Source organism: Schistocerca americana, chromosome 5, assembly GCF_021461395.2.
Source record: "Schistocerca americana isolate TAMUIC-IGC-003095 chromosome 5, iqSchAmer2.1, whole genome shotgun sequence".
Classification (NCBI taxonomy): Eukaryota; Metazoa; Arthropoda; class Insecta; order Orthoptera; family Acrididae; genus Schistocerca; species Schistocerca americana.
In genome coordinates, this window is record NC_060123.1 from 68,289,256 (window position 1) to 68,314,126 (window position 24,871).

Here is a 24,871-nt window from a genome sequence, read left to right on the forward strand (position 1 = left end):
TTTTTTCTCAGCCGAAAATAATGCTAAGAATGCGAAACGTTACGTATGTATTATTTGTAGTCTCCTGAGTCAGCGTGCCAAGTTTCCGTCCCTTCCGACAGATAGCATAGCTGTAGGACTGTTTCAAAATGGCGTCTGTAGGTGATGTACGTTACAAGCAACGTGCCATCATTGAATTTCTCACTGCAGAAAAGAAACTGTGAGGAATATTCACAAACGCATGAGCAAAGTCTGTGGAGCATCTGCTGTCGACAGATGAACAGTTAGTCGCTGGGCACGTAGGGTGAGGTCATCACAAGGCGGTTCGGTGGAGCTCCACGATTTGCAGCGGTCGGGGAGACCAACCACGGCTGTCACACCTGACGTGTTGCAACGAGCTGATGTTGTCATTCGCGAGGACAGACGCATTACGACTCGGCAGTTAGCGCTGCGTCTGACAATCAGCAAAGGAAGTGTGGATGCAATTATCAGCACTCTTGGATACTCAAAAGTGTGTGCAAGATGGGTCCCGCTGTGTCTAACGGTGGATCACAAGTCGCCCAGAAAAAACATTTGCCTTGATTTGTTGCAACGTTTTGAGGCGTCTTGTCCCGCATTGTGACAGGTGATGAAATCTGGGTTCACCATTTTGAGCCCGAAACAAAACGACAATGCATGGAATGGCAACATACCCACTCCTCACAGAATAAAAAAATGCAAAGCAACTGCTTCCGCCGGTAAGGTCATGATCACCGCGTTCTCGGACTGTGAAGGTGTGATTCTCATTGATGTGATGCCAAGGACCGATACGTTTAATTCGGAAGCATATGTCAGCGCTTTAACAAAACTCAAGACGCGCTTCTGGAGACTTCGGCGCCACAGCGACACAGGAGATGTTTTGCTGCAGCACGATAACGCTCGTTCCCACACAAGTCTGAGGGCTGCCGAACATATTGCAAAACGGAGTTGGACATTGTTACCCCATTCACCCTACAGCCCTGACCCAGCACTCTCGGACTTCCACTTGTTTGGGCCATTAAAGGATGCCATAAGTGGAAGACATTTTGAGGACGACGAGGAGGTGATTCACACATTGAAACACTGGCTCCGCCACCAGGACAACGATTAGTACCGACAGGAGGAAAGTCACAGAACGGCATGGAGATTACGTGTAAAAATAGGGTGTGTAGATAAAGCACCATTCTTTCGTGTGTGAAATTCTCATTACGTTCAATTAAGAATTGTTGAAGAAAAAATGCAGTGCATTACTTTCTGGGAACGACTCTTACTTGTAAGCAGAGACGCTTCATCCTCAAGATGACAAAATATAAAATTCTAGGTACACTGTGAGATGAGCAACTGTCGCGGGAAGAGTTTCTAGCACCCGGCAGTGGGCAGTGGAGCGTCACCGATGACGTCAGCAGCAGCAGTGGCAGCGGCGGCAGTCAGCGGAAGTGCAGGTAGGCCCTGGCGGTCAGGAAGTAGAGGCACTCCACCAGGCTGAGCACGCTGAAGCCCAGGAAGAGGCCCAGCAGCCCGCCGCAGTTGGCTGTCCAACACAGTGACGTGTAAGTGTTCTCACCACACACTGAAATCTGGCACATCGAGTACGGTGGGTTCACCCCTGACGCACACAACGCCGCATATTTACCGCAACGTGAAATATACGCTGTCGAAATACATTATTATAGCCACATTCTATGAGAACGTGAGTAGCATAGCGCATGTTACATATCATATGGGATGAACTGACAAACTTGGCTTCGGAGGAAACTATCAGGCGCTCCGTAAGTGTCAGTCTCTAGCCTTGTTTCTCTCTTCTTATATCTCCCTATCCGCAACCAACAATGCATCTACACTCCTGGAAATTGAAATAAGAACACCGTGAATTCATTGTCCCAGGAAGGGGAAACTTTATTGACACATTCCTGGGGTCAGATACATCACATGATCACACTGACAGAACCACAGGCACATAGACACAGGCAACAGAGCATGCACAATGTCGGCACTAGTACAGTGTATATCCACCTTTCGCAGCAATGCAGGCTGCTATTCTCCCATGGAGACGATCTTAGAGATGCTGGATGTAGTCCTGTGGAACGGCTTGCCATGCCATTTCCACCTGGCGCCTCAGTTGGACCAGCGTTCGTGCTGGACGTGCAGACCGCGTGAGACGACGCTTCATCCAGTCCCAAACATGCTCAATGGGGGACAGATCCGGAGATCTTGCTGGCCAGGGTAGTTGACGTACACCTTCTAGAGCACGTTGGGTGGCACGGGATACATGCGGACGTGCATTGTCCTGTTGGAACAGCAAGTTCCCTTGCCGGTCTAGGAATGGTAGAACGATGGGTTCGATGACGGTTTGGATGTACCGTGCACTATTCAGTGTCCCCTCGACGATCGCCAGTGGTGTACGGCCAGTGTAGGAGATCGCTCCCCACACCATGATGCCGGGTGTTGGCCCTGTGTGCCTCGGTCGTATGCAGTCGTGATTGTGGCGCTCACCTGCACGGCGCCAAACACGCATACGACCATCATTGGCACCAAGGCAGAAGCGACTCTCATCGCTGAAGACGACACGTCTCCATTCGTCCCTCCATTCACGCCTGTCGCGACACCACTGGAGGCGGGCTGCACGATGTTGGTGCGTGAGCGGAAGACGGCCTAACGGTGTGCGGGACCGTAGCCCAGCTTCATGGAGACGGTTGCGAATGGTCCTCGCCGATACCCCAGGAGCAACAGTGTCCCTAATTTGCTGGGAAGTGGCGGTGCGGTCCCCTACGGCACTGCGTAGGATCCTACGGTCTTGGCGTGCATCCGTGCGTCGCTGCGGTCCGGTCCCAGGTCGACGGGCACGTGCACCTTCCGCCGACCACTGGCGACAACATCGATGTACTGTGGAGACCTCACGCCCCACGTGTTGAGCAATTCGGCGGTACGTCCACCCGGCCTCCCGCATGCCCACTATACGCCCTCGCTCAAAGTCCGTCAACTGCACATACGGTTCACGTCCACGCTGTCGCGGCATGCTACCAGTGTTAAAGACTGCGATGGAGCTCCGTATGCCACGGCAAACTGGCTGACACTGACGGCGGCGGTGCACAAATGCTGCGCAGCTAGCGCCATTCGACGGCCAACACCGCGGGTCCTGGTGTGTCCGCTGTGCCATGCGTGTGATCATTGCCTGTACAGCCCTCTCGCAGTGTCCGGAGCAAGTATGGTGGGTCTGACACACCGGTGTCAATGTGTTCTTTTTTCCATTTCCAGGAGTGTATATCACACCATCTGAGCTATTCCCACAAATCAAAGGTCAGCAAAATCACACCACAATAGCGCCCGATCCTCGCCTCCAGGCAAACAAATTCCTCTGTACTCCACCCGAAGATGGAGACATACTCTTCAGATAATTTGAATGCAGCTGGGTGACGTCGACAACCGCCGATATTTAGAGAGGTGCACACCCTATCGTTTCCAAGGCCAAACTGCAGCAAGTAAGAGTCGATCAAGGGAATTTAAAACCTCGGGTTGCAGAGCAATTTTGGAAAGATAACACACACATACACACAAACACACACACACATACGTACGTACATAAATTAGCGCCACAACACAACCAAAGATGACCAACGCTGGAAGTTATTGATAGCGAATATTAAAAACAGACAGCATTAGCTCTGTCCTTCTGTTCTTTCATCAGAAAGAGAGCAAAATTACAGCCCGAATTTAAGAAATAGCTTCTATCTCTATTCACAAGTCACTAATTTCAAGTGTCTCCTTTATAACACTAGTCCAATATCTGGAATCTCCGAGTAGATATATTCCATGGGTTAGCCGTGTTCTGTAACGGCACATTTGCTCGGCTGTTATAAGTGTGTGTGACGATTATGCTCAGTACACCTGTCCTCCATGGTCCTGATGGTCTAACCAATATATGCCATGCCATAACCCGTCTTACGCAAACCAAGTTCATCTTTTACGGATCCTAAAACAGCCCTAATCTTCGATGGTGGTCAAAAACGCATTTCAAATTATACAGGATGGTCCATTTATCGTGACCGGGCCAAATATCTCACGAAATAAGCGTCACATGAAAAAACTACAAAGAATGAAACTTGTTTAGCTTGCAGGCGGAAACCAGATGGTGGTATGGTTGGCCCGCTAGATGGCGCTGCCATAAGTCAACCGGATATCAACCGCGTTTTTTAAAATAGAAACCCCCACTTTTTGTTACATATTCGTGTAGTAAGTAAAGAAATATGAATGTTTTAGTTGGACCTCTTTTTTCGCTTTGTGATAGATGCCGCTGTAATAGTCACAAACATACAGCTCACAATTTTAGACGAACAACTGGTAACAGGTAGGTTTTTTAAATTAAAATACAGAATGTAGGTACGTCTGAACATTTTATTTCGGTTGTTCCAATATGATACATGTACCTTTGTGATCTTATCATTTCTGAGAACGCATGCTGTTACAGCTTGATTACCTGTAAATACCACATTAATGCAATAAATGCTCAAAATGTTGTCCGTCAACCTCAATGCATTTGGCAATACGTGTAACGACATTCCTCTCAACAGCGAGTAGTTCGCCTTCAGTTATGTTCGCACATGCATTGACAATGCGCTGACGCAGGTTGTCAGGCGTTGTCGGTGGATCACGATAGCAAGTATCCTTCAACTTTCCCCACAGAAAGAAATCCGGGGACGTCAGATCCGGTGAACATGCGGGCCATGGTATGGTGCTTCGACGACCAATCCACTTGTCATGAAATATGCTATTCAATACCGCTTCAACCGCAAGCGATCTATATGCCGGACATTCATCATGTTGGAAGTACATCGCCATTTTGTGATGCAGTGAAACATCTTGTAGTAACATCGGTAGAAAATTACGTTGGAAATCAGCATACATTGCACCATTTAGATTGCCATCGATAAAATGGGGGCCAATTATCCTTCCTCCCATAATGCCGCACCATACATTAATCCGCCAAGATCGCTGATGTTCCACCTGTCGCAGCCATCGTGGATTTTCCGTTGGCCAATAGTGCATATTATGCCGGTTTACGTTCCCGCTGTTGGTGAATGGCGGTTCGTCGCTAAACAGAACGTGTGCAAAAAATCTTTCATCGTCCCGTAATTTCCCTTGTGCCCACTGGCAGAACTGTACACGACGTTCAAATTCGTCGCCATTCAATTCCTGGTGCATAGAAATATGGTACGTGTGCAATCGATGTTGATGTAGCATTCTCAACACCGACGTTTTTGAGATTCCCGATCCTCGCGCAATCTGTCTGCGGATTAGCCGCGACAGCAGCTAAAACACCTACATGGACATCATTATTTGTTGCAGGTCGTGGATGACGTTTCACATGTGACTGAACACTTCCTCTTTCCTTAAATAACCTAACTATCCGGCGAACAGTCCAGACACTTGGATGATGTCGTCCAGGATACCGAGCAGCATACATAGCACACGCCCGTTGGGCATTTTGATCACAATAGCCATACATCAACACGATATCGACCTTTTCCGCAATTGGCAAACGGTTCATTTTAACAGGGGTAATGTGTCAAGAAGCAAATACCGTCCGCACTGGCGGAATGTTACGTGATACCACGTACTTATACGTTTGTGGCTACTAAAGAGCCATCTATCACAAAGCGAAAAAAGTGGTCCAACTAAAACATTCATATTTCTTTACGTACTACACGAATATGTATTAAAAATGGCGGTTCCTATTTAAAAAAACGCAGTTGATATCCGTTTGACCTATCGTAGCGCCATCTAGCGGGCCAACCATAGCGCCATCTGGTTTCCCCCTTCAAGCTAGACGAGTTTCATTCTTTGTAGTTTTTTCGTTTGATGCTTATTTCGTGAGATATTTGGCCCGGCTACTATCAATGGACCACCCTGTATTCCCGCAGAATACGACCACTGATGTTGGAAGTATTTCCATAGTATGGCAAAACGGCCGTAGACTCTGGTCCCACATATTTATTACCATAATCACCCAGTGCATGGTTGATAGCTCGAAGTGCAATGTGCATCTAGTCTGTCTTTCATTACAACTATCCTGATGAAAGGTGACTTCTTGGTGGTGCAGCACAGCTGACAAATTTTCGGGCTTTGAGATTATGTGGGCCCCGTAAACAAAGGTACTAAGTACACTTTCACCCTGAGCTGGGTGGCGAGAACAGTCTGGCTGTAGCTGCATATCAGTTTGACTTGGCTTCCTATAAACAACAATGTCCCAGTGTATCATCAACCTTCTTCCTTACCATCACGTCAAGTAAGGGAAGTCAGCATCCTTTTTCACGCCCATCCTGAAGCGAACATTCGGATGGATTGAATTCAGCTGTTCTAAAAAGCCGTTTAAATTCTGACTTTGCCGCGCAGGATTAGCCGAGCGGTCTAGGGCGCTGCAGTCATTGACTGTGCGGCTGGTCCCGGCGGAGGTTCGAGTCCTCCCTCGGGCATGGGTGTGTGTGTTTGCCCTTAGGATAATTTGATTAAGTAGTGTGTAAGCTTAGGGACTGATGACCTTAGCAGTTAAGTCCCATAAGAATTCACACACATTTGAACATTTGAACAAATGCTGACTTCCGTGGGGCCAAACAACAGAAGTATCGTCCCGTATATTCGCTTCACGATAGAGATGGGAAAGGATAGCTGCCTTCCCATCCTTGATGTGTTTGTCAGGGGGAAGGGTAATGGGACATTGGGACATGATTTTTAGAGGCATCCTACTCACACTGATTTGTGTCTACCTGCTAACAGTTCTCACCACCCGGCACAGCGTGAAGGGATATATCGTACATTGGTTCACAGAGTCCAGGTCATCTCAGACCCTCAGAGTTTATCAACGGAGATAGCCCACCTTGACGTCATCTTTCACCAGAGCTGAGATATCCCACCTTGACGTCATCTTTCACCAGAGCTGAGATATCCCACCTTGACGTCATCTTTCATCAGAATATAGTGAACGACAGATCAGACGGGCGCTGCGATATCGACGAACCACGCACCGGGGAGTCATGATGATTACGAGGTGGCACAAATGCTTACGCTCTTTTTGATTTACACAGGGAGTATTTCCAACAGCATTGGTCGTTTTCTGCGGAAATATGATGCGAGATGTGTTGTTCGACCACCATCTGAGGTTAGAGCCCTTTCGGATTTGTAAAGGATGAACATGGTTTTCTTGAGACGGGTGTCTGTCGTATTACTTGCAGTTGCAGCATGTCATAGGGCCCATTCCTAAAAAGGAATGTGGTTTTCCAGCAAGGCACCTCGGCTCGGCAGATGTCTACAAATGCCTGCAACTGAACGTAGGAGCACGACCAGTTTTTCAAATACCCCAAATCTTGATCCAGTTGAGTAACCTCACCCTTCAATCGGTGCTTTCACTGAGAGAGTTTCTCCTCCCCCCCCCCCCCCCTCTTCCTTTCACGTACCTATCTCCACTTACTGCACACAGACGTCATGCCTCCAGACACCTGTGAGAACCTATCAGAACCTGTGTCTTTGCAGCTTGTCTAGGTGGTCTGTACATTTAAACTTATTTTTGTTGCTAGAAGGTGATCATAATAATGTATTTCGGCGACACACTGATGTCAAAAACAGTAATGTAATGGGTTTTGTTACGTATCTTAGTGTCGCATGCGACAGAAACTTCTAATAGTGTGAGGAAATATTGTTTAAAGGAGATTAAACGTATGATCTTACCTAAGAAACTGGTAAACCCATAGAGCTCAGTGCGAAAACTGGGGATGAACTGGCTGTTTTGATAATATATCACCACCCTTCCGAAAGTGAAGCTGTAAAAGAACAACACATCTTAGATATTAGGAAGTAAGTTCTATCTACAAGATCTAAAAGAAATTATGATAATAATAGACCACCATACATTATTTGTATCTGTAGTTTATTTTAGAGTGCAGGCTTAGAGTTACATTTATTATTTTTTTCACTAGCTTTGTTGGACAAGCTGTTTTTGGTCAAATAAGTTTATTCGATTATCCTATAACATTTTTACATATTCTGATCTGCCTCGCAAGGGCGAAACGCGGAATTCTTATTAATAAAAACAATTTTGCAAATGAGACTGTTTTTATTTTAAAAAAACTATTCATTTCCGTTAAAAGGCAACAGGGGAACATTCTCTCCAATTGGGAAAGGCGAAAGCCGAGTGAGGTGACGCAATAGTAAGACTCTGGATTCGCATTTGGAAGGATGTGGATTCTAGTCTCCACCCGACCGTCCACATTTACGTTTTCCGTGGTTTTCCTAAATTAGTATGAGCGAATACTTCGATGGTTCCTTTGGAAAGGAAGCGGTCGTATTTCTTCTCCATCCCTTCCCAATACAAGCTTACGCTTCGTCCCCAAAGACTTTGTTGTCGACGGGACTTTCAAACTAAACCTGCTTTCCCTTCATTTTGATGAGCTAAAGATCGGAGCTTTTGAGCAGTACAGTCACGCCTATCCATCTGTCCATATTATCAAGCAGGACACAATTGTTCTACTTTTTAGATAGCATCACTGTCAAGCTAATGCAAGAATTTTGCGTTCCCAGCTCTTGCCACAGCATATTAAGTAATCTTGTTCTTTATCAGGGCATGAAGATCAAGCTGGTAAATACGACTGAGTATACTAGATTTAACAAGAAGTGCTGGTCAATGTCATTCCTACATATATTAGTTTGGAAACGAAGGCGAAGTCCGAAGAAGCGAAGCGAACTGTGGAGTTTCCCAGTTACGCTTCATAATTGCTCAAAAGCCAACATCGCGATAGTTGAAATACATTCAGATGACGAGCAGTATAAGCATTCAAAAATTTTATGTAACATGTTTCGACGAAGGCCCGCGGTATTTTTGCCATCGGTCGATTTGATGGTTGAGCCGCAACCGATGAAAACCGCTCTAGATTATCACACTTAATCGAACAGCACAATGAAACCGCCAAGCTTAACACCACAATCAGAAGGTGTACGACTATCGACTTGTCCTCATTCCGTGGATCATTGCGTAGAGGGACACTAGTACAAAATCTGCTGGTTAGGAGCTTTTCTCCACCATCTCTCCGAATGTTAATAGTTAATTAATAGCGGAGAAAATTACGTCTGCCACAAGAATCCAAACTGGCTATCCCCAAATCGAGAACCGGGGCACGAAGCTGCGTTAGCGATGGAAGCCTCGAAATGTTATTGAGAGGTATTTTATGCGCCGTCCGTGACTGTTTCTTTTACGTCTGAAAAATGTCAAAAATAATGTATTCCCGGTCGAATACGTGCAGTGGAATAACGACACTCTGGAGTAAAGAATTTTATTTCGTGATGCGGTAGTCATTTGGCAAACCAGTAAAGTAATTTTATGATTTTATGTTGAGTTCTATAAATAATATTGTGCGCATATGTTTACGTAACATTAGTATTAAAAACAGTTGTTACCATGAAGGAAAGATCTCATGGCTTTAGATGAAAAGTAATGAGAGAAAAACAGTAATTAAATTTGGTAACGATTACACAAACATCCAAATGGTTACCGTGAGTTACGCACGCAATACAATTTCTATGAAGTGTTGCTAGTCGTTGCATATCATTTGTTTTGATAATTATAATTAACATCATGCTCTCCGAATTATCCTTTTTAGTTTTCACGTTACCGATGTTTTCTACATTTAAGCTCGCGCCAGTGCATTTTGTTCAATTGTCACATTAACATTCTTGCCCAGTATTTGCGTGATTTCAAAGTCATTGCAGTCTTTTACTAAATTTAACTTCTGTTCGTTTTGGAGCTGGCGACCGTTTTTTTTTCTGCAATCTAAATTCTTTCACACAATTTTAGTACACAAAATTATGGCTAAATACAGTGACACTCCCCCCCATGAACCATGGACCTTGCCGTTGGCGGGGAGGCTTGCGTGCCTCAACGATACAGATAGCCGTACCGTAGGTGCAACCTCAACGGAGGGGTATCTGTTGAGAGGCCAGACAAACATTTGGTTCCTGAAGAGGGGCAGCAGCCTTTTCAGTAGTTGCAGGGGCAACAGTCTGGATGATTGACTGATCTGACCTTGTAACACTAACCAAAATGGCCTTGCTGTTCTGGTACTGCGAACGGCTGAAAGCAAGGGGAAACTACAGCCGTAATTTTTCCCGAGGGTATGCAGCTTTACTGTATGGCTAAATGATGATAGCGTCCTCTTAGGTAAAATATTACGGAGGTAAAATAGTCCCCCATTTGGATCTCCGGGCGGGGACTACTCAGGAGGACGTCGTTATCAAGAGAAAGAATACTGGCGTTCTACGGATCGGAGCGTCGAATGTCAGATCCTTTAATCGGACAGGTAGGTTAGAAAATTTAAAAAGTGAAATGGATAGGTTAAAGTTAGATATAGTGGGAATTAGTGAAGTCCGGTGACAGGAGGAACAAGACTTAGCCGGCCGAAGTGGCCGTGCGGTTCTAGGCGCTGCAGTCTGGAGCCGAGCGACCGCTACGGTCGCAGGTTCGAATCCTGCCTCGGGTATGGATGTGTGTGATGTCCTTAGGTTGGTTAGGTTTAATTAGTTCTAAGTTCTAGGCGACTTATGATCACAGAAGTTAAGTCGCATAGTGCTCAGAGCCATTTGAACCATTTGAACAAGACTTTTGGTCAGGTGAATACAGGGTTATAAATACAAAATCAAATAAGGGTAATGCAGGAGTGGGTTTAATAATGAATAAAAAATAGGAGTACGGATTAGGCTACTACAAACAGCATAGTGAACGCATTATTGCGGCCAAGATAAACACGAAGCCCACGTCTACTACAGTAGTACAAGCTTATATGCCAACTAGCTCTGCAGATGACGAAGAAATTGATGAAATGTATGAGGAAATAAAAGAAATTATTCAGGAAGTGAAGGGAGACGAAAATTTAATAGTCGTGGGTGACTGGAATTCGAGAGTAGGAAAAGGGAGAGATGGAAACATAGTAGGTGAATATGGATTGGGGCTAAGAAATGAAAGAGGAAGCCGCCTGGTAGAATTTTGCGCAGAGCATTACTCAATCATAGCTAACACTTTGTTAAAGAATCATGAAAGAAGGTTGTATACATGGAAGAACCCTGGAGATACTAAAAGGTATCAGATAAATTATATAATGGTAAGACAGAGATTTAGGAAACAGGTTTTAAATTGTAAGACATTTCCAGGGGCAGATGTGGAGTCTGACCACAATCTATTGGTTATGAACTGTAGATTAAAACTGAAGAAACTCCAAAAAGGTGGGAATTTAAGGCGATGGGACTTGGATAAACTGAAAGAACCAGAGGTTGTACAGAGTTTCAAGGAGAGCATAAGGGAACAATTGACAGGAATTGGGGAAAGAAATACAGTAGAAGAAGACTGGGTAGCTTTGAGGGATGAAACAGTGAAGCCAGCAGAGGATCAAATAGGTACAAAGACGATGGCTAGTAGAAACCCTTGAGTAACAGAACAAATATTGAATTTAATTGATGAAAGGAGAAAATATAAAAATGCAGTAACCGAAGCAGGCAAAAAGGAATACAAACGTTGAAAGGTGGCTACACTGAGCCACTGCGCCAGAGATTGCGCCAAAGAGTATTATTAAGCCGCCTCCACAGTGCTTGGGGAGAGCTCGTAGTAGTCAGTTCTTGGGGAGAGCTCGTAGTAGAGTGTTTGTTCAGATGTGCTAGTAGGCAGTGCTTGCTGAGATGTGATATTGGAGAGTTCTGGTTGAGATGTGGTAGTAGCGTGTCGGTGTGGAGAGATTGTAATGTTTAGAGTGCTTTTCATCAATATAAATTAAGGTAACAAACTATCTTTCTTTTTTTTCTCATTATTTCAATGTCCTGAATAATGCGTCATTACAGGTTCAGTCAACAAAGCATCTGGGTTATGTTCTTGTATTAGAGTGTAATTCTGCTTTCCTTACGCAATTATAGTATTTAAATTTTTTAGTTACTTCAGTATAAATGGTATTTAAAATTTCTTGTCTTGTTGAAGAAGAACCGTGCCAGATGTGTACGTTGAGTCACACTCCCATACACAGAACAACTACACTTGTGCTTTGGTTTAGTAGGTTTTATAGTTGCTGGGGACTTAATTAATTAACTGTGTTAACGAAAATTTTGTTTCATTGTTTGTTGTTATTCTACGCAGTCAGATTGCGTACAAATACTAGTCAGGGCCAACCGTTTACGAAACAGCGTAATCGGACATACAGCTACAAAAAATTTAAAAATTATTTTCAAATTATTTAATTAAGCCCCCATGCAACGTCTCAAAAATGATATCAATAGAAAGTGCAAAATGTCTAAGCAGGGGTGGCTAGAGGACAAATGTAAGGATGTAGAGGCTTATCTCACTAGGGGTAAGATAGATACTGCCTGCAGGAAAATTAAAGACACCTTTGGAGAAAGGAGAGCCACTTATATGAATATCAAGAGCTTTGATGGAAACCCCGTTCTAAGCAAAGAAGGGAAAGCAGAAAAGTCGAAGGAGTATATAGAGGGTCTATACAAGGGCGATGTACTTGAGGGCTATATTATGGAAATGGAAGAGGATGTAGATGAAGATGAAATGGGAGATATGATACTGCGTGAGAGTCTGACAGAAGACTGAAAGGCCTGAATCGAAACAAGGCCCCCGGAGTAGACAACATTCCATTAGAACTACTGACAGCCTTGGGAGAGCCAGTCCTGACAAAACTCTACCATCTGGTGAGCAAGATATATGAGACAGGCGAAATACCCTCAGACTTCAAGAAGAATATAATAATTCCAATCCTAACGAAAGCAGGTGTTGACAGATGTGAAAATTACCGCACTATCAGTTTAATAAGTCACAGCTGCAAAATACTAACGCAAATTCTTTACAAACGAATGGAAAAACTGATAGAAGCCGACCTCGGGGAAGATCAGTTTGGATTCCGTAGAAATGTTGGAACACGTGAGGCAATACTGCCCCACGACATATCTTAGAAGAAAGATTAAGGAAAGGCAAACCTACGTTTCTAGCACTTGTAGACTTAGATAAAGCTTTTGACAATGTTGACTGGAATACTCTCTTTTAAATTCTGAATGTGGCAGCGGTAAAATACAGGGAGCGAAGGGCTATTTACAATTTGTACAGAAAGCAGATGGTATTTATAAGAGTCGAGGGGTATGAAAGGGAAGCAGTGGTTGGGAAGGGAGTGAGACAGGGTTGTAGCCTATCCCAGATGTTATTCAATCTGTATATTGAGCAAGCAATAAAGGAAACAAAAGAAAAGTTCGGAGTAGGTATTAAAATCCATGGAGAAGAAATAAAAACTTTGAGATTTGCCGATGACATTGTAATACTGTCAGAGACAGCAAAGGACTTGGAAGAGCAGCTGAACGGAATGAACTGTGTCTCGAAAGGAGGATATAAGATGAACACCAACAAAAGCAAAACGAGGATACTGGAATGTAGTCGAATTACGTCAGGTGCTGCTAAGGGAATTAGATTAGGAAATGAGACACTTAAAGTAGTAAAGGAGTTTTGCTATTTGGGGAGCAAAATGACTGATGATGGTCGAAGTAGAGAGGATATAAGATGTAGAATGGCAATGGCAAGGAAATCGCTTCTGAAGAAGAAAAATTTGTTAACATTGAGTGTAGATTTAAATGTCAGGAAGTCATTTCTGAAAGTATTTGCATGGGGTGTAGTCATGTATGGAAGTGAAACGTGGACGATAAATAGTTCTGACAAGAAGAGAACAGAAGCTTTCAAAATGTGGTGGTACAGAAGAATGCTGAAGATTAGGTGGGTAGATCACATATCTAATGAGGAGGTATTGAATAGAATTAGGGAGAAGAGCTTGTGGTACAACTTGACTATAAGAAGGAAGCGGTTGGTAGGACATGTTCTGAGACATCGAGGGAGCACCAATTTAGTATTGGAGATCAGCGATGAGGGTAAAAATCGTAGAGGGAGACCAAGAGATGAATACACTAAACAGCTTCAGAAGGATGTAGGTTGCAGTAGGTACTGGGAGATGAAGAAACTTGCATAGGATAGAGTAGCAGGAGAGCTGCATCAAGCCAGTCTCAGGACTGAAGACCACAACAACAACAACAGTGACACTTTACCTTATTACTTTTACTTTTCGATCATCATTGTGCATAGTAAACACTCGTGTGGTATCAATCAGGTTGTAACTGTCTATACTGCTCAGAAGCATTAGGTGAACATAATTTTGGGCGTCTGCTATACTCCATTCAACAATAATTGAGGGTTGGCTGTTGTTGTTGTTGTTGTGGTCTTCAATCCTGAGACTGGTTTGATGCAGCTCTCCATGCTACTCTATCCTGTGCAAGCTTGTTCATCTCCCAGTACCTACTGCAGCCTACATCCTTCTGAATCTGGTTAGTGTATTTATCTCTTGGTCTCCCTCTACGAGTTTTACCCTCCACACTGCCCTCCAGTACTAAATTGGTGATCCCTTATGTTACCAAATATACCTCTTGTCTTTCACAAATTAAGTAAACAAGAAACATCGATTGTTTACATAAAAAGAACTGAAATGCCCGAGAGGGCCGGCCGGAGTGGCCGAGGGGTACTAGGCGCTACAGCAGTCTGGAACCACGCGACCGCTACTGTCGCAGGTTGGAATCCTGCCTCGGGCATGGATGTGTGTGATGTCCTTAGGTTTGTTAGGTTTATGTAGTTCTAAGTTCTAGGGGACTGATGACCTCAGAAGTTAAGTCCCATAGTGCTCAGAGTCATTTGAACCATTTTTTGCCCGACAGGTGTCGAAAACAAAATGGAAATGATCATTCATTCCTTCAACCTGGGTACTTTTTATTCGCCTTTGAAAGCTCCAGTAACATGTATGCCTACCGTGAGTGTTTATCACTGCCTGACACCTACGCAGCATGCACCGTATAACTCTTTGGAGGTCACCCCGTTGTGACCGTTCCCATTCTTCAGTAGGGTCTTGGAGAGGTTGCGGTGGAACAGGACGAGCACGAATACGTCTATTAAGCGTGTTGGGGTTTAGGTCACGACTCACCGCTGGCCATTGCATCACCTCAACGTCCAGGCTTCGCAACACATCCTTGCTGACGCCCGCCACATTGGCTTTGGCATTAGAAGGAAGTCAGGGTCACCCCTCTATGCAGCAATCACCATATGGTCCAACAGGATCTGTTCAATGTTCTGCTTGGCTGTAAAGCGATCATAGACATCGAAAAGATCCGTGTGGCTGTCGACATTGAAACCTTCCCACAACATTACAGAACCTTGGAAATCTGTCAGTTTTCTGGACAATATTAGGCAGGCACTATTCACCACGGCTCCCCGCACGCGAACACGCCCATCAGTTTGCGTCACAGCAGATCTGCACTTCTCTGATTAATACGTTTCGCCAGTGACGAAGTTGCCAGATGACATGGGAACGGCAGAACTGAAGACGAGCTGCTAGATGTTGTCTTGTCAAATGTGGTACTCGAATACGATCTCTGGATCGTAAGGCCCTTTTCGTAACATACTCATTAGTGCGATAGGACGCAGTGGCTCCAGCGGCGCTTTTGTGATCGTCCAGCAGTGCTCTGGCAGTATCTGTACGGCGCCGCAACGCCGGGATGGCCAGAAATCTGTCTTACCGTACAACGTTGTCTAACCCGTCTTGTGTACTGGCCTGCCTCCGTATAGCGTGTGCCCAACCTATGTGTTACACATGGAGAGGCAAAGGATTCCTTTTTGAACGAGAGAGACCTCAATTGCAACTTGCACTTCATTAAGATATCGCATTGCATGTGGTTGGTTGAATACAACTTCCACAAATGACAACTGCCATCTGTGTTCTTCACTAGCAAACATTGGGACACCGGTACTCACTTCCTTGGAAAGGTCGCCTGATACTGTAAAACATAACACTGCCAATAGATGGTGAATGATTGTAATTGTTGTTTACATTGAACGGGCAGATCTGAAACCATGTAATAAGACCATAGCTACCGCCTGTATTAAAACGGGTTTTACATACCGGACTTTGATACACGTGTTCGCCTAATTGCTTTGAACAATGTATATTCTGCCTGTTGTGACTGACAATTCGCAATTTTTCACAAACGCAGCTTTTATTGAGGTAAGTTCACAAGGTTGATGACTGAACAACAAACGAATAGGTAACAACAACGATGCCAGTAAAAGTCTCCTAATTGAGGCAAACAAAAGTTCACTTCTATGTTCCACAAAGGTTCGTGGTAACACACATACACACACACAGAAACACACACACACACACACACACACACACACACACACACTAGTAAGAGTTCAATTCTGAGACGAAGACGTAATCTTCAGCGGTCGAAGTACACGAGGTCGGCATCCGGAGTGAACTGAACTTCGGGGCTGGTTCTAGCCCCTAAATAGCTGTCTCCAGCCAATCAGGTTTTGGCGTAGTGATGTTTCCTACATGCTGTGGCTCGATCTCCCCCTGCAGGAAGTAGTGCTCGGAAAGTCTGTTAACATTATTTTGTGTGTAAATAGCCGTTATTTACCATGGTGCTTTTGGTACGCCTTGGCCATAGACAAACTGTCCTCAGTGGTGTAATATGGGTTGCCGGCCCTCAGGGGCTACCTTGGCTCTGGCATAACACTGCCCATAAGGATTGATCTTCGGAATCGATATCCTGTTTCGAATAATTACGGAACATGGGTACACGTGTCACGGAAATCTTTTATACATCGGAGACTACAGGTACTTTATGACCTGTGCCCGCAGTGCTCAGCAAAGCGACGTCATACAGGGAGAAGCAAGCGGTAGCTTCAAGCCCCGACGTTGTTTCATAAGAACGTATATTCAGGATGCAAGAGCCCTAAGTCAGGGAACTGACAGACAGCGTGACGTTGGCCAGTACTACTGTTCCAGCTAGGCTCCTTCAAGAGCTGACTAAATAAGAAGAGCAGAAGTAATGAAATCATCGCCATCTGTCTTTCTATTTATATTTATACTCTGCAAACCACCGTAAGGTGCATGCCAGAGGGTACGTCTCACTGTACCAGTTATTTGTGTTTGTTACATTCGTGTATGGAGCGTGGGAAAAATGACTGTTTGAATGCTTCTTTGGGCGCAGTAATTATTCTAGCCTTATCCTCATGATCTTTATGTGAGTGATACGTAGGGGATTGAAATATGTTCCAAGATTTTTCATTTAAAGCCGGTTCTTGAAATTTTGTTAATAGACCTCCTCTTAATAGTTTACATCTATTTTCAAGATTATGCTATTCCAGTCCTTCAGTATGTCTGTGACACTTTCCCAAGATTCGAAAAGAAATGCGACCATTCGGGCTGCCCTTCTCTGTATACGTTAGTCCTATTTGGTGTGGGTCCTATACACTTGAGCAATATTATAGAACCTGTCGCACGAATCATTTGTAAGCAATTTCCTTTGTAGGCGGATTGCACTTCACCAGTTTTCTACCAACAAACCGAAGTCTGCCACCTGCTTTACCCACAACTGAGGCTGTTTGATCACTCCATTTAATATCCTTACAAAGTGTTAAGACCCAGGTGTTCGTACGGGTTCGTTGATTTCAAGAGTGACTCACTGATATTATGGTCATAGGATACTAAGGTTCTTGTTTTGTGAAGTGCACAATTTTACATTCTGAATACATAAAGTAAGTTGCCAATCTTTGCACAACTCTGAAATCTTACCAAGATCTGACTGAATATTTATGCAGCTTCTTCCGACAGTACTTCATCACAGGTAACTGCATCATATGCAAAACGTCTGAGGCTACTATTAATATTGTCTGCAATATCAATAATATACACCATGAACAGCAAGGGTTCCGACACACGCCCTGGAGCACAGCTGAAGTTACTTCTACATCTGACAATGACTGTCGATCCAAGATAACTTACTGTGTCCTACCTACCAAAAAGTCCTCAACCCAGTCACAAATTTCACTTGACACCCCATATGCCTCTCCACGTGTAATACATAGGCTGTGCACACGCTATAGGGAGGCAGGTCAGTACACAAGGCGAGTTAGACAAGGTTGTACGCTAAGACCAATTGGTGTGGTACTGAGTCAAATATTTTTCGGAAATCAAGAAATACTGCATGTATCTGGCTGCACTTGATCCAAGGTTTTCAGTTATGTCACGTAGGAAACGTGCGAGTTGAGTTTCACGTAATCGATGTTTTCGGAATCCATGCTGATTACTATTGATGAGGTCATTTTGTTTGAGATCAGTATATGTTTCAAGATTCTACAACAAGTAGATGTCAAAGATTTTGTTCGGTAGTTTTGTGGATCACTCTACAACCCTTTTTGCAGACGGGTGTGACCCGTGCTTTTTACCAGGAACTTGGCACGGTTTTTTGTTCGAGCGATCTACCCTAGATGATAGTTACAAGAAGGGCTAACTCGGCTGCCAATTCAATACAGAATCGGACAGGGATTTCATCAGGACCTGTAGCTTTGTTCACTTTTGACGATTTCAGTTGTTTCTCAACACCACTGACACTAACACTTCTTTGATTCATCTTTTCAGTGGTACGAGGATTAAATAGGGGCAGTTCTCCTGGGTTTTCATTTGTAAAGGAACATTTGAAAACGGAGTGGCTTCGAGCGGCTGCTACGGCCTGTATCTCTTCCAGGATGGAGGTGCTGCTCTTGGAGAAGTACTGGCCGACAGACTCTCATAACTAACCCCCGAAATCAGACACTCATTCTCAGACGCTCTCAGATGCTCGTCGTGGTCACGCTGTCTCCATCGGCTGCTGACTTCAAATGGAGACCAGTACAGAGGCAGACAAAGTATCTAGTCATCTACCAAGGACTTGGTCTCCAGCAGCAGCAGCAGGCAACCACTTGAAATGCGAAACGTTTGCAGACGACTTGGTGCCTTTGCAGTACTGGATCTTCCTCTCGGTGAGTACCACCTGCTGTCGGCCACCTTTCTAGTGGGACGCATGTTCGAACCTAGGCTAGGAACAATCCTATCTCTCTGTACAGGATGGGCGTATAGGCAGGCGGTGGGCGTCATGGAATGATTAGGGTCATTTTTAGAGAAAGGCCATTTATTGGCTAAAGCATTTTGAAAGGGGCTACATAGGCCTAGGGAGGTGAGGGTGAGCCAGAGCTTAGAGTTTGGCGAAACATTGCTCGCGAAGCTAGCGAAAGTTGTTGTCTGCCAAAACTAAGTCCACAGTGCCGCAGCACCGGGAGAAGCGGGAGATGTTCTACATCTACATCTACATTTATACTCCGCAAGCCACCCAACGGTGTGTGGCGGAGGGCACTTTACGTGCCACTGTCATTACCTCCCTTTCCTGTTCCAGTCGCGTATGGTTCGCGGGAAGAACGACTGTCTGAAAGCCTCCGTGCGCGCTCTAATCTCTCTAATTTTACATTCGTGATCTCCTCGGGAGGTATAAGTAGGGGGAAGCAATATATTCGATACCTCACCCAGAAACGCACCCTCTCGAAACCTGGCGAGCAATCTACACCGCGATGCAGAGCGCCTCTCTTGCAGAGTCTGCCACTTGAGTTTATTAAACATCTCCGTAACGCTATCACGGTTACCAAATAACCCTGTGACGAAACGCGCCGCTCTTCTTTGGATCTTCTCTATCTCCTCCGTCATACCGATCTGGTACGGATCCCACACTGATGAGCAATACTCAAGTATAGGTCGAACGAGTGTTTTGTAAGCCACCTCCTTTGTTGATGGACTACATTTTCTAAGCACTCTCCCAATGAATCTGAACCTGGTACCCGCCTTACCAACACTTAATTTTATATGATCATTCCACTTCAAATCGTTCCGCACGCATACTCCCAGATATTTTACAGAAGTAACTGCTACCAGTGTTTGTTCCGCTATCATATAATCGTACAATAAAGGATCCTTCTTTCTATGTATTCGCAATACATTACATTTGTCTATGTTAAGGGACAGTTGCCACTCCCTGCACCAAGTGCCTATCCGCTGCAGATCTTCCTGCATTTCGCTACAATTTTCTAATGCTGCAGCTTCTCTGTATACTACAGCATCATCCGCGAAAAGCCGCATGGAACTTCCGACACTATCTACTAGGTCATTTATATATATTGTGAAAAGCAATGGTCCCATAACACTCCCCTGTGGCACGCCAGAGGTTACTTTAACGTCTGTAGACGTCTCTCCATTGATAACAACATGCTGTGTACTGTTTGCTAAAAACTCTTCAATCCAGCCACACAGCTGCGTATCATAGCCAAATCTCGCCATATGACACTGACATCGCGTATGCCTCTCTACCTAGACGTAGTGTTACCTTTTGTTTTACTTCTGTCATTACTGCAACGCGGATAATTCTTGTAGGCCCTGAAGTAAGTTTTTTAAGAATTTGTGATGTCACAAAGTAAGAGTGAATGATTTCGTGATTACCAGCCGATACTGATTTATGAACTGAGGCGACAAAAGTCATGGCATACCTGCTAATATCGAGTCTGACTCCATTTGCCCAGCGTAGTTCAGCTACACGACATGGCTTGGGCTCAACAAATCTTTGGAAGTGCTCGGCAGAAATATTGAGCCACGCTGCCTCTGTAGCCGTTCATAACAGTGAAAGTATTCCCGGTGCATGACTTTGTGCACGAACTGTCTTCTCGATTACGTCACATAAATGTTCGATGGGACTCATGTCGGGCGATGTGGGCTGCCAAATCATTCGCTCGAACTGTCCAGAATAGTCCTCAAACCAAGCGCAAGTATGCAATTTTGTCGTATGATGACATGATGGAGACCGTGGCTGTTGTTTGAAGACAAATTTTGATGGTGTTGGGACAGAAACCAGCCACAAACTTACTTTCAGTTCCTTTATTCAAAGGGTACCGTTACCGGTTTCGAATCGTTGTGATTCATCCTCAGACGGTTTACACGCTTTATTTATGACATGTGGTGTGTTTTTTACAGATTAACTGTCGTGAAATGTCGGTTTGGAGTGTTTGTTTTCATAACATTCGTCCAACAGATGTGAATACATTCCCACTGCATTCTTATTGTTGCATACGTAAATTTTTCTCACTGAACACTTTAGATTTGTCACTGAGAAGATTTCTATCACGCACCACATGTTTTGATACATACAAAGAGCTTACAAACATATTTGTAAGTGTTCAGTGAGAAAAATTTACGTGTGCAACAATAAGAATGTAGTGGGAATGTATTCACATCTGTTGGACAAATGTTATGAAAACAATCACTCCAAACCGACATTTCACGACAATTAATCTGTAAAAAACACACCACATGTCATAAAGAAAGCGTGTAGACCGTCTGAGGATGAATCACAACGATTCGAAACCGGTAACGGTACCCTTTGAATAAAGGAATTGAAAGTAAATTTGTGGCTGGTTTCTGTCCCAACACCATCAACCAGTGCAAACAATTGTGGTCTTTTGAGAAGTTTGGGAACATGAAGTCCATGAATGGCTACAAACGGTCTCTAGGTAGCCGAACATAACCATTTTTAGTAAATCATCGGTTCACTTGGAACAGATGACCCCAGTCTATTCCATGCGAACATAGCCCATACCATTATGAAGCCAGCACCAGCATGCAAGTGCCTAGTTGACAATTTGGGTCCATGGTTTCGTGGGGTCTGCACCACACTATAACCCCACCATCAGCTCTTACCAACTGAAATCGGAACTCGTCCGACTAGGTCACGGTTTTTCAGTCGCTAAGGGTCCACCCGATATAATCACGATCCCAAGAGAGGCTCTGCAAGAGATGTCGTGCTGTTAACAAAGGTACTCGCGTCGGTCGCCTGCTGCCATAGTGCATTAACGCCAAATTTCGTCACACTGTTCTAACGGATGCGTTTGTCATACATCTCACATAATTTGCTGCTGTTACTTCACAGAGTGTTGCTTGTCTGTTAGCACTGACAACTTTATGCAAACGCGGATGATTTCGGTCCTTAAGTGTAGCTTGTCGGCCACTGCGTTGTCCGTGGTGAGAGGTAACGCCTGAAATTTGGCATTCTCGGCACACACTTGACACTATGGATCTCGGAATATTGAATTTCCTGACTATTTCCGACATGGAATGTCCCATGCGTCTGGCTCCAACTACCATTTCGCGTTCAGAGTCTGTTAGTTCCCGTAATGCGACCATAATCACGTCGGAAACCTTTTCACATGACTCACGTGAGCACAAATGAGAGTTCTGCCAACGCATTACTGTTTAATACCTTGTGTTCACGATACTACCACCTGTATATGTGCATATGGCACTCCCATGACTTTCGTCGCCTCAGTTTCCTTTATATTTACACTCATTTGTCAAAAGAATGGCTGGAGCACGTTACAGAATTCATTTATTGTTTGTAGCCAGATACAAAGTGCATTCGGTCAGGAGGAAATCTATGCCAAGTTTGTATTTTCAAAAAATAAAAAATATTTGAAGGAGCACTAACTTCTGAAAATATTGCATCGCGTCAGGGTTGAAATCCAGGTACTTCCTCCATAAAATTTGAGACTGTGAGGTCTCAATGTTGTAGTTTATCTCAACGCAGCCCGGTAGACACTGGCAAGCTGTGAGGTTTTTAGTGTCACCGTAGAACCTACCTGTGGAAAACACAACACGTTTCTGTAACATGGCAGCAACTCCAACAGCAGGCATTTGTAGAACACTGAAGATCATAAAGAAACTGTGTGATACATAATAAAATTTAATGTAATAAGAAGAGTAAAAGGTATTCGTGTCTAGAAGGTAAACAGACATTCATTACATCAACTAAAAATTAAAACTGCTTAGTAAAGTTCTCAGTCACTACGGCCATCCAGAGTGTCCACAGGCAATAATTACAATCACTAGTTGTCCAGATGCACCCAGAAAGACGGCACGGTAACGAAATACAAGTTAAGAATTGCAATTCCGAGGCAACTTGTGATGTAGTCAAGTGCCACAAGCCAATTATGCGTCTTATAAGCCAACACCAGGCACTTTATTTCTTAAAAATTCTTGGCTGCTGTGTGTAACAGAAGATCAGACACGTTGCTAGTCGTACAAATGCAAGAAGTATCGGAAAATTATTGCTACCAATTAAAACACTGATGCTAATTAAGGAAATAAATGAACCATCACAAACATAAAAAAGGAAAGTTAGAAAAGATGATAAATAATAATTGGCTTAAAACAGCTAAAAAAAGCTATTTACAATATTATAGTGTAACTTTATGTCGCAGATGATATAAAAATCAGATCCTTTACCCGTTAAAAAAGGAATGCCGCAGGGCTCCGTTCTTGAGCCCTTTCTGTTCATTATATATGTAAATGATCTGCCTTTCATATTGCCCTGTGATACTACACTATATGCGGATGACACCACATTAATAGCTTAGAATGCTAAATGGATGATTACAGCTGAATGTAGCAATAGCAGTAGATGTGCGTACCTCATGGTTTGAGGCTAATACACTATGCATAAATAATAGCAAAAGAGAGAACATTGTTTTTAATCTGAATGCCCCCAAGAACAAAAATACGCCAGTGAAACTTCTTGGATTCCATCTTGATCAAAGTTTGAGCTGGGATACACAAACAGATAAGTTATGCTCCAGACTCGCATGTGTGATTTATCTGCTGTGCAAGCTGAGAGGCCATGTAAGTGAAACTCTGTTGCTCTATGCATACTTTGCTTTCTTCAATTCCCTTCTGACATATGGAATTTTGCTATGGGGAAACTCACCTGGATCTAAGACTGTATTTAAATGGCAAAAAAAGGTCATTAGATGCTTTGCAGAACTCACACCAAGATAATCATGTAGACACCACTTCAAGGAAATGAAAATGATGACAGTACCTAGTCTATATATTTGTAGTTGCCTAGTATACACGAAAGGAAACCTGGTTAATTTTGACTTATGTCAATAGACCATCATAACACTAGACCGAGACAGGCAATTGACAAGCCCCATGCCAGATTAGCAAAGATTCACAGTAGCTATAAATATCTTGGTGACACATATTTTAACAAACTATCTAAAAATGCCCATCCAGTGTCCCTGAATAAATTCAAAAATATAATAACAAAGTGGATAAAAAGCAAAGCCTTCTATACAGTGAAAGAATTTGAAGAATGTTTAATAGATGATTAGGAATTTTGACATGAGACTATACTAAATTATAAATCGTAACTTAATACACTACTGGCCATTAAAATTGCTACACCAAGAAGAAATGCCGATGATAAACGGGTATTCATTGGACAAATATATTATACCAGGACTGACATGTGATTACATTTTCACGCAATTTGGGTACATAGATCCTGAGAAATCAGTACCCAGAACAACCACTTCTGGCCGTAATAACGGCCTTGATACGCCTCGGCATTCAGTCAAACAGAGCTTGGATGGCGTGTACAGGTACAGCTGCCCATGCAGCTTCAACACGATACCATAGTTCGTCAAGAGTAGTGTCTGGCGTATTGTGACGAGCCAGTTCCTCGGCCACCATTGACCAGACGTTTTCAATTGGTGAGAGATCTGGAGAATGTGCTGGACAGGGCAGCAGTCGAACATTTCCTGTATCCAGAAAGGCGGGTACAGGGTCTGCAACGTGCGGTCGTGCATTATCCTGCTGAAATGTAGGGTTCCGCAGGGATCGAATGAAGGGTAGAACCACGGGTCGTAACACATCTGAAATGCAACGTCCACTGTTCAGAGTGCCGTCAATGCGAACAAGAGATGGCCGAGACGTGTAACCAATGGCACCCTATACCATCACGACGGGTGATACGCCAGTATGGCAATGATGAATACACGCTTCCAATGTGCGTTCACCACGATGTCGCCAAACACGGATGCTACCATCATGATGCTGTAAACAGAACCTGG

The 24,871-nt window shown here is 44.0% G+C and overlaps 1 protein-coding gene across 1 annotated transcript in view; it reads right to left on the minus strand.

Moving 5' to 3' along the window:
• Positions 1-887: 887 nt before the first annotated feature.
• Positions 888-24,871, minus strand: part of LOC124616210 (pickpocket protein 28-like) — a 146,089-nt gene continuing 122,105 nt past the window's right edge. Inside the window, exons 9-11 of the mRNA XM_047144513.1 lie at positions 22,447-22,597; positions 7,717-7,808; positions 888-1,528 (exon numbers count right to left, since the gene is read on the minus strand). Coding sequence (XP_047000469.1) covers positions 1,425-1,528; positions 7,717-7,808; positions 22,447-22,597 — 347 coding nt within the window. The 3' untranslated portion in view covers positions 888-1,424. The remainder of the gene's footprint in view (positions 1,529-7,716; positions 7,809-22,446; positions 22,598-24,871) is intronic.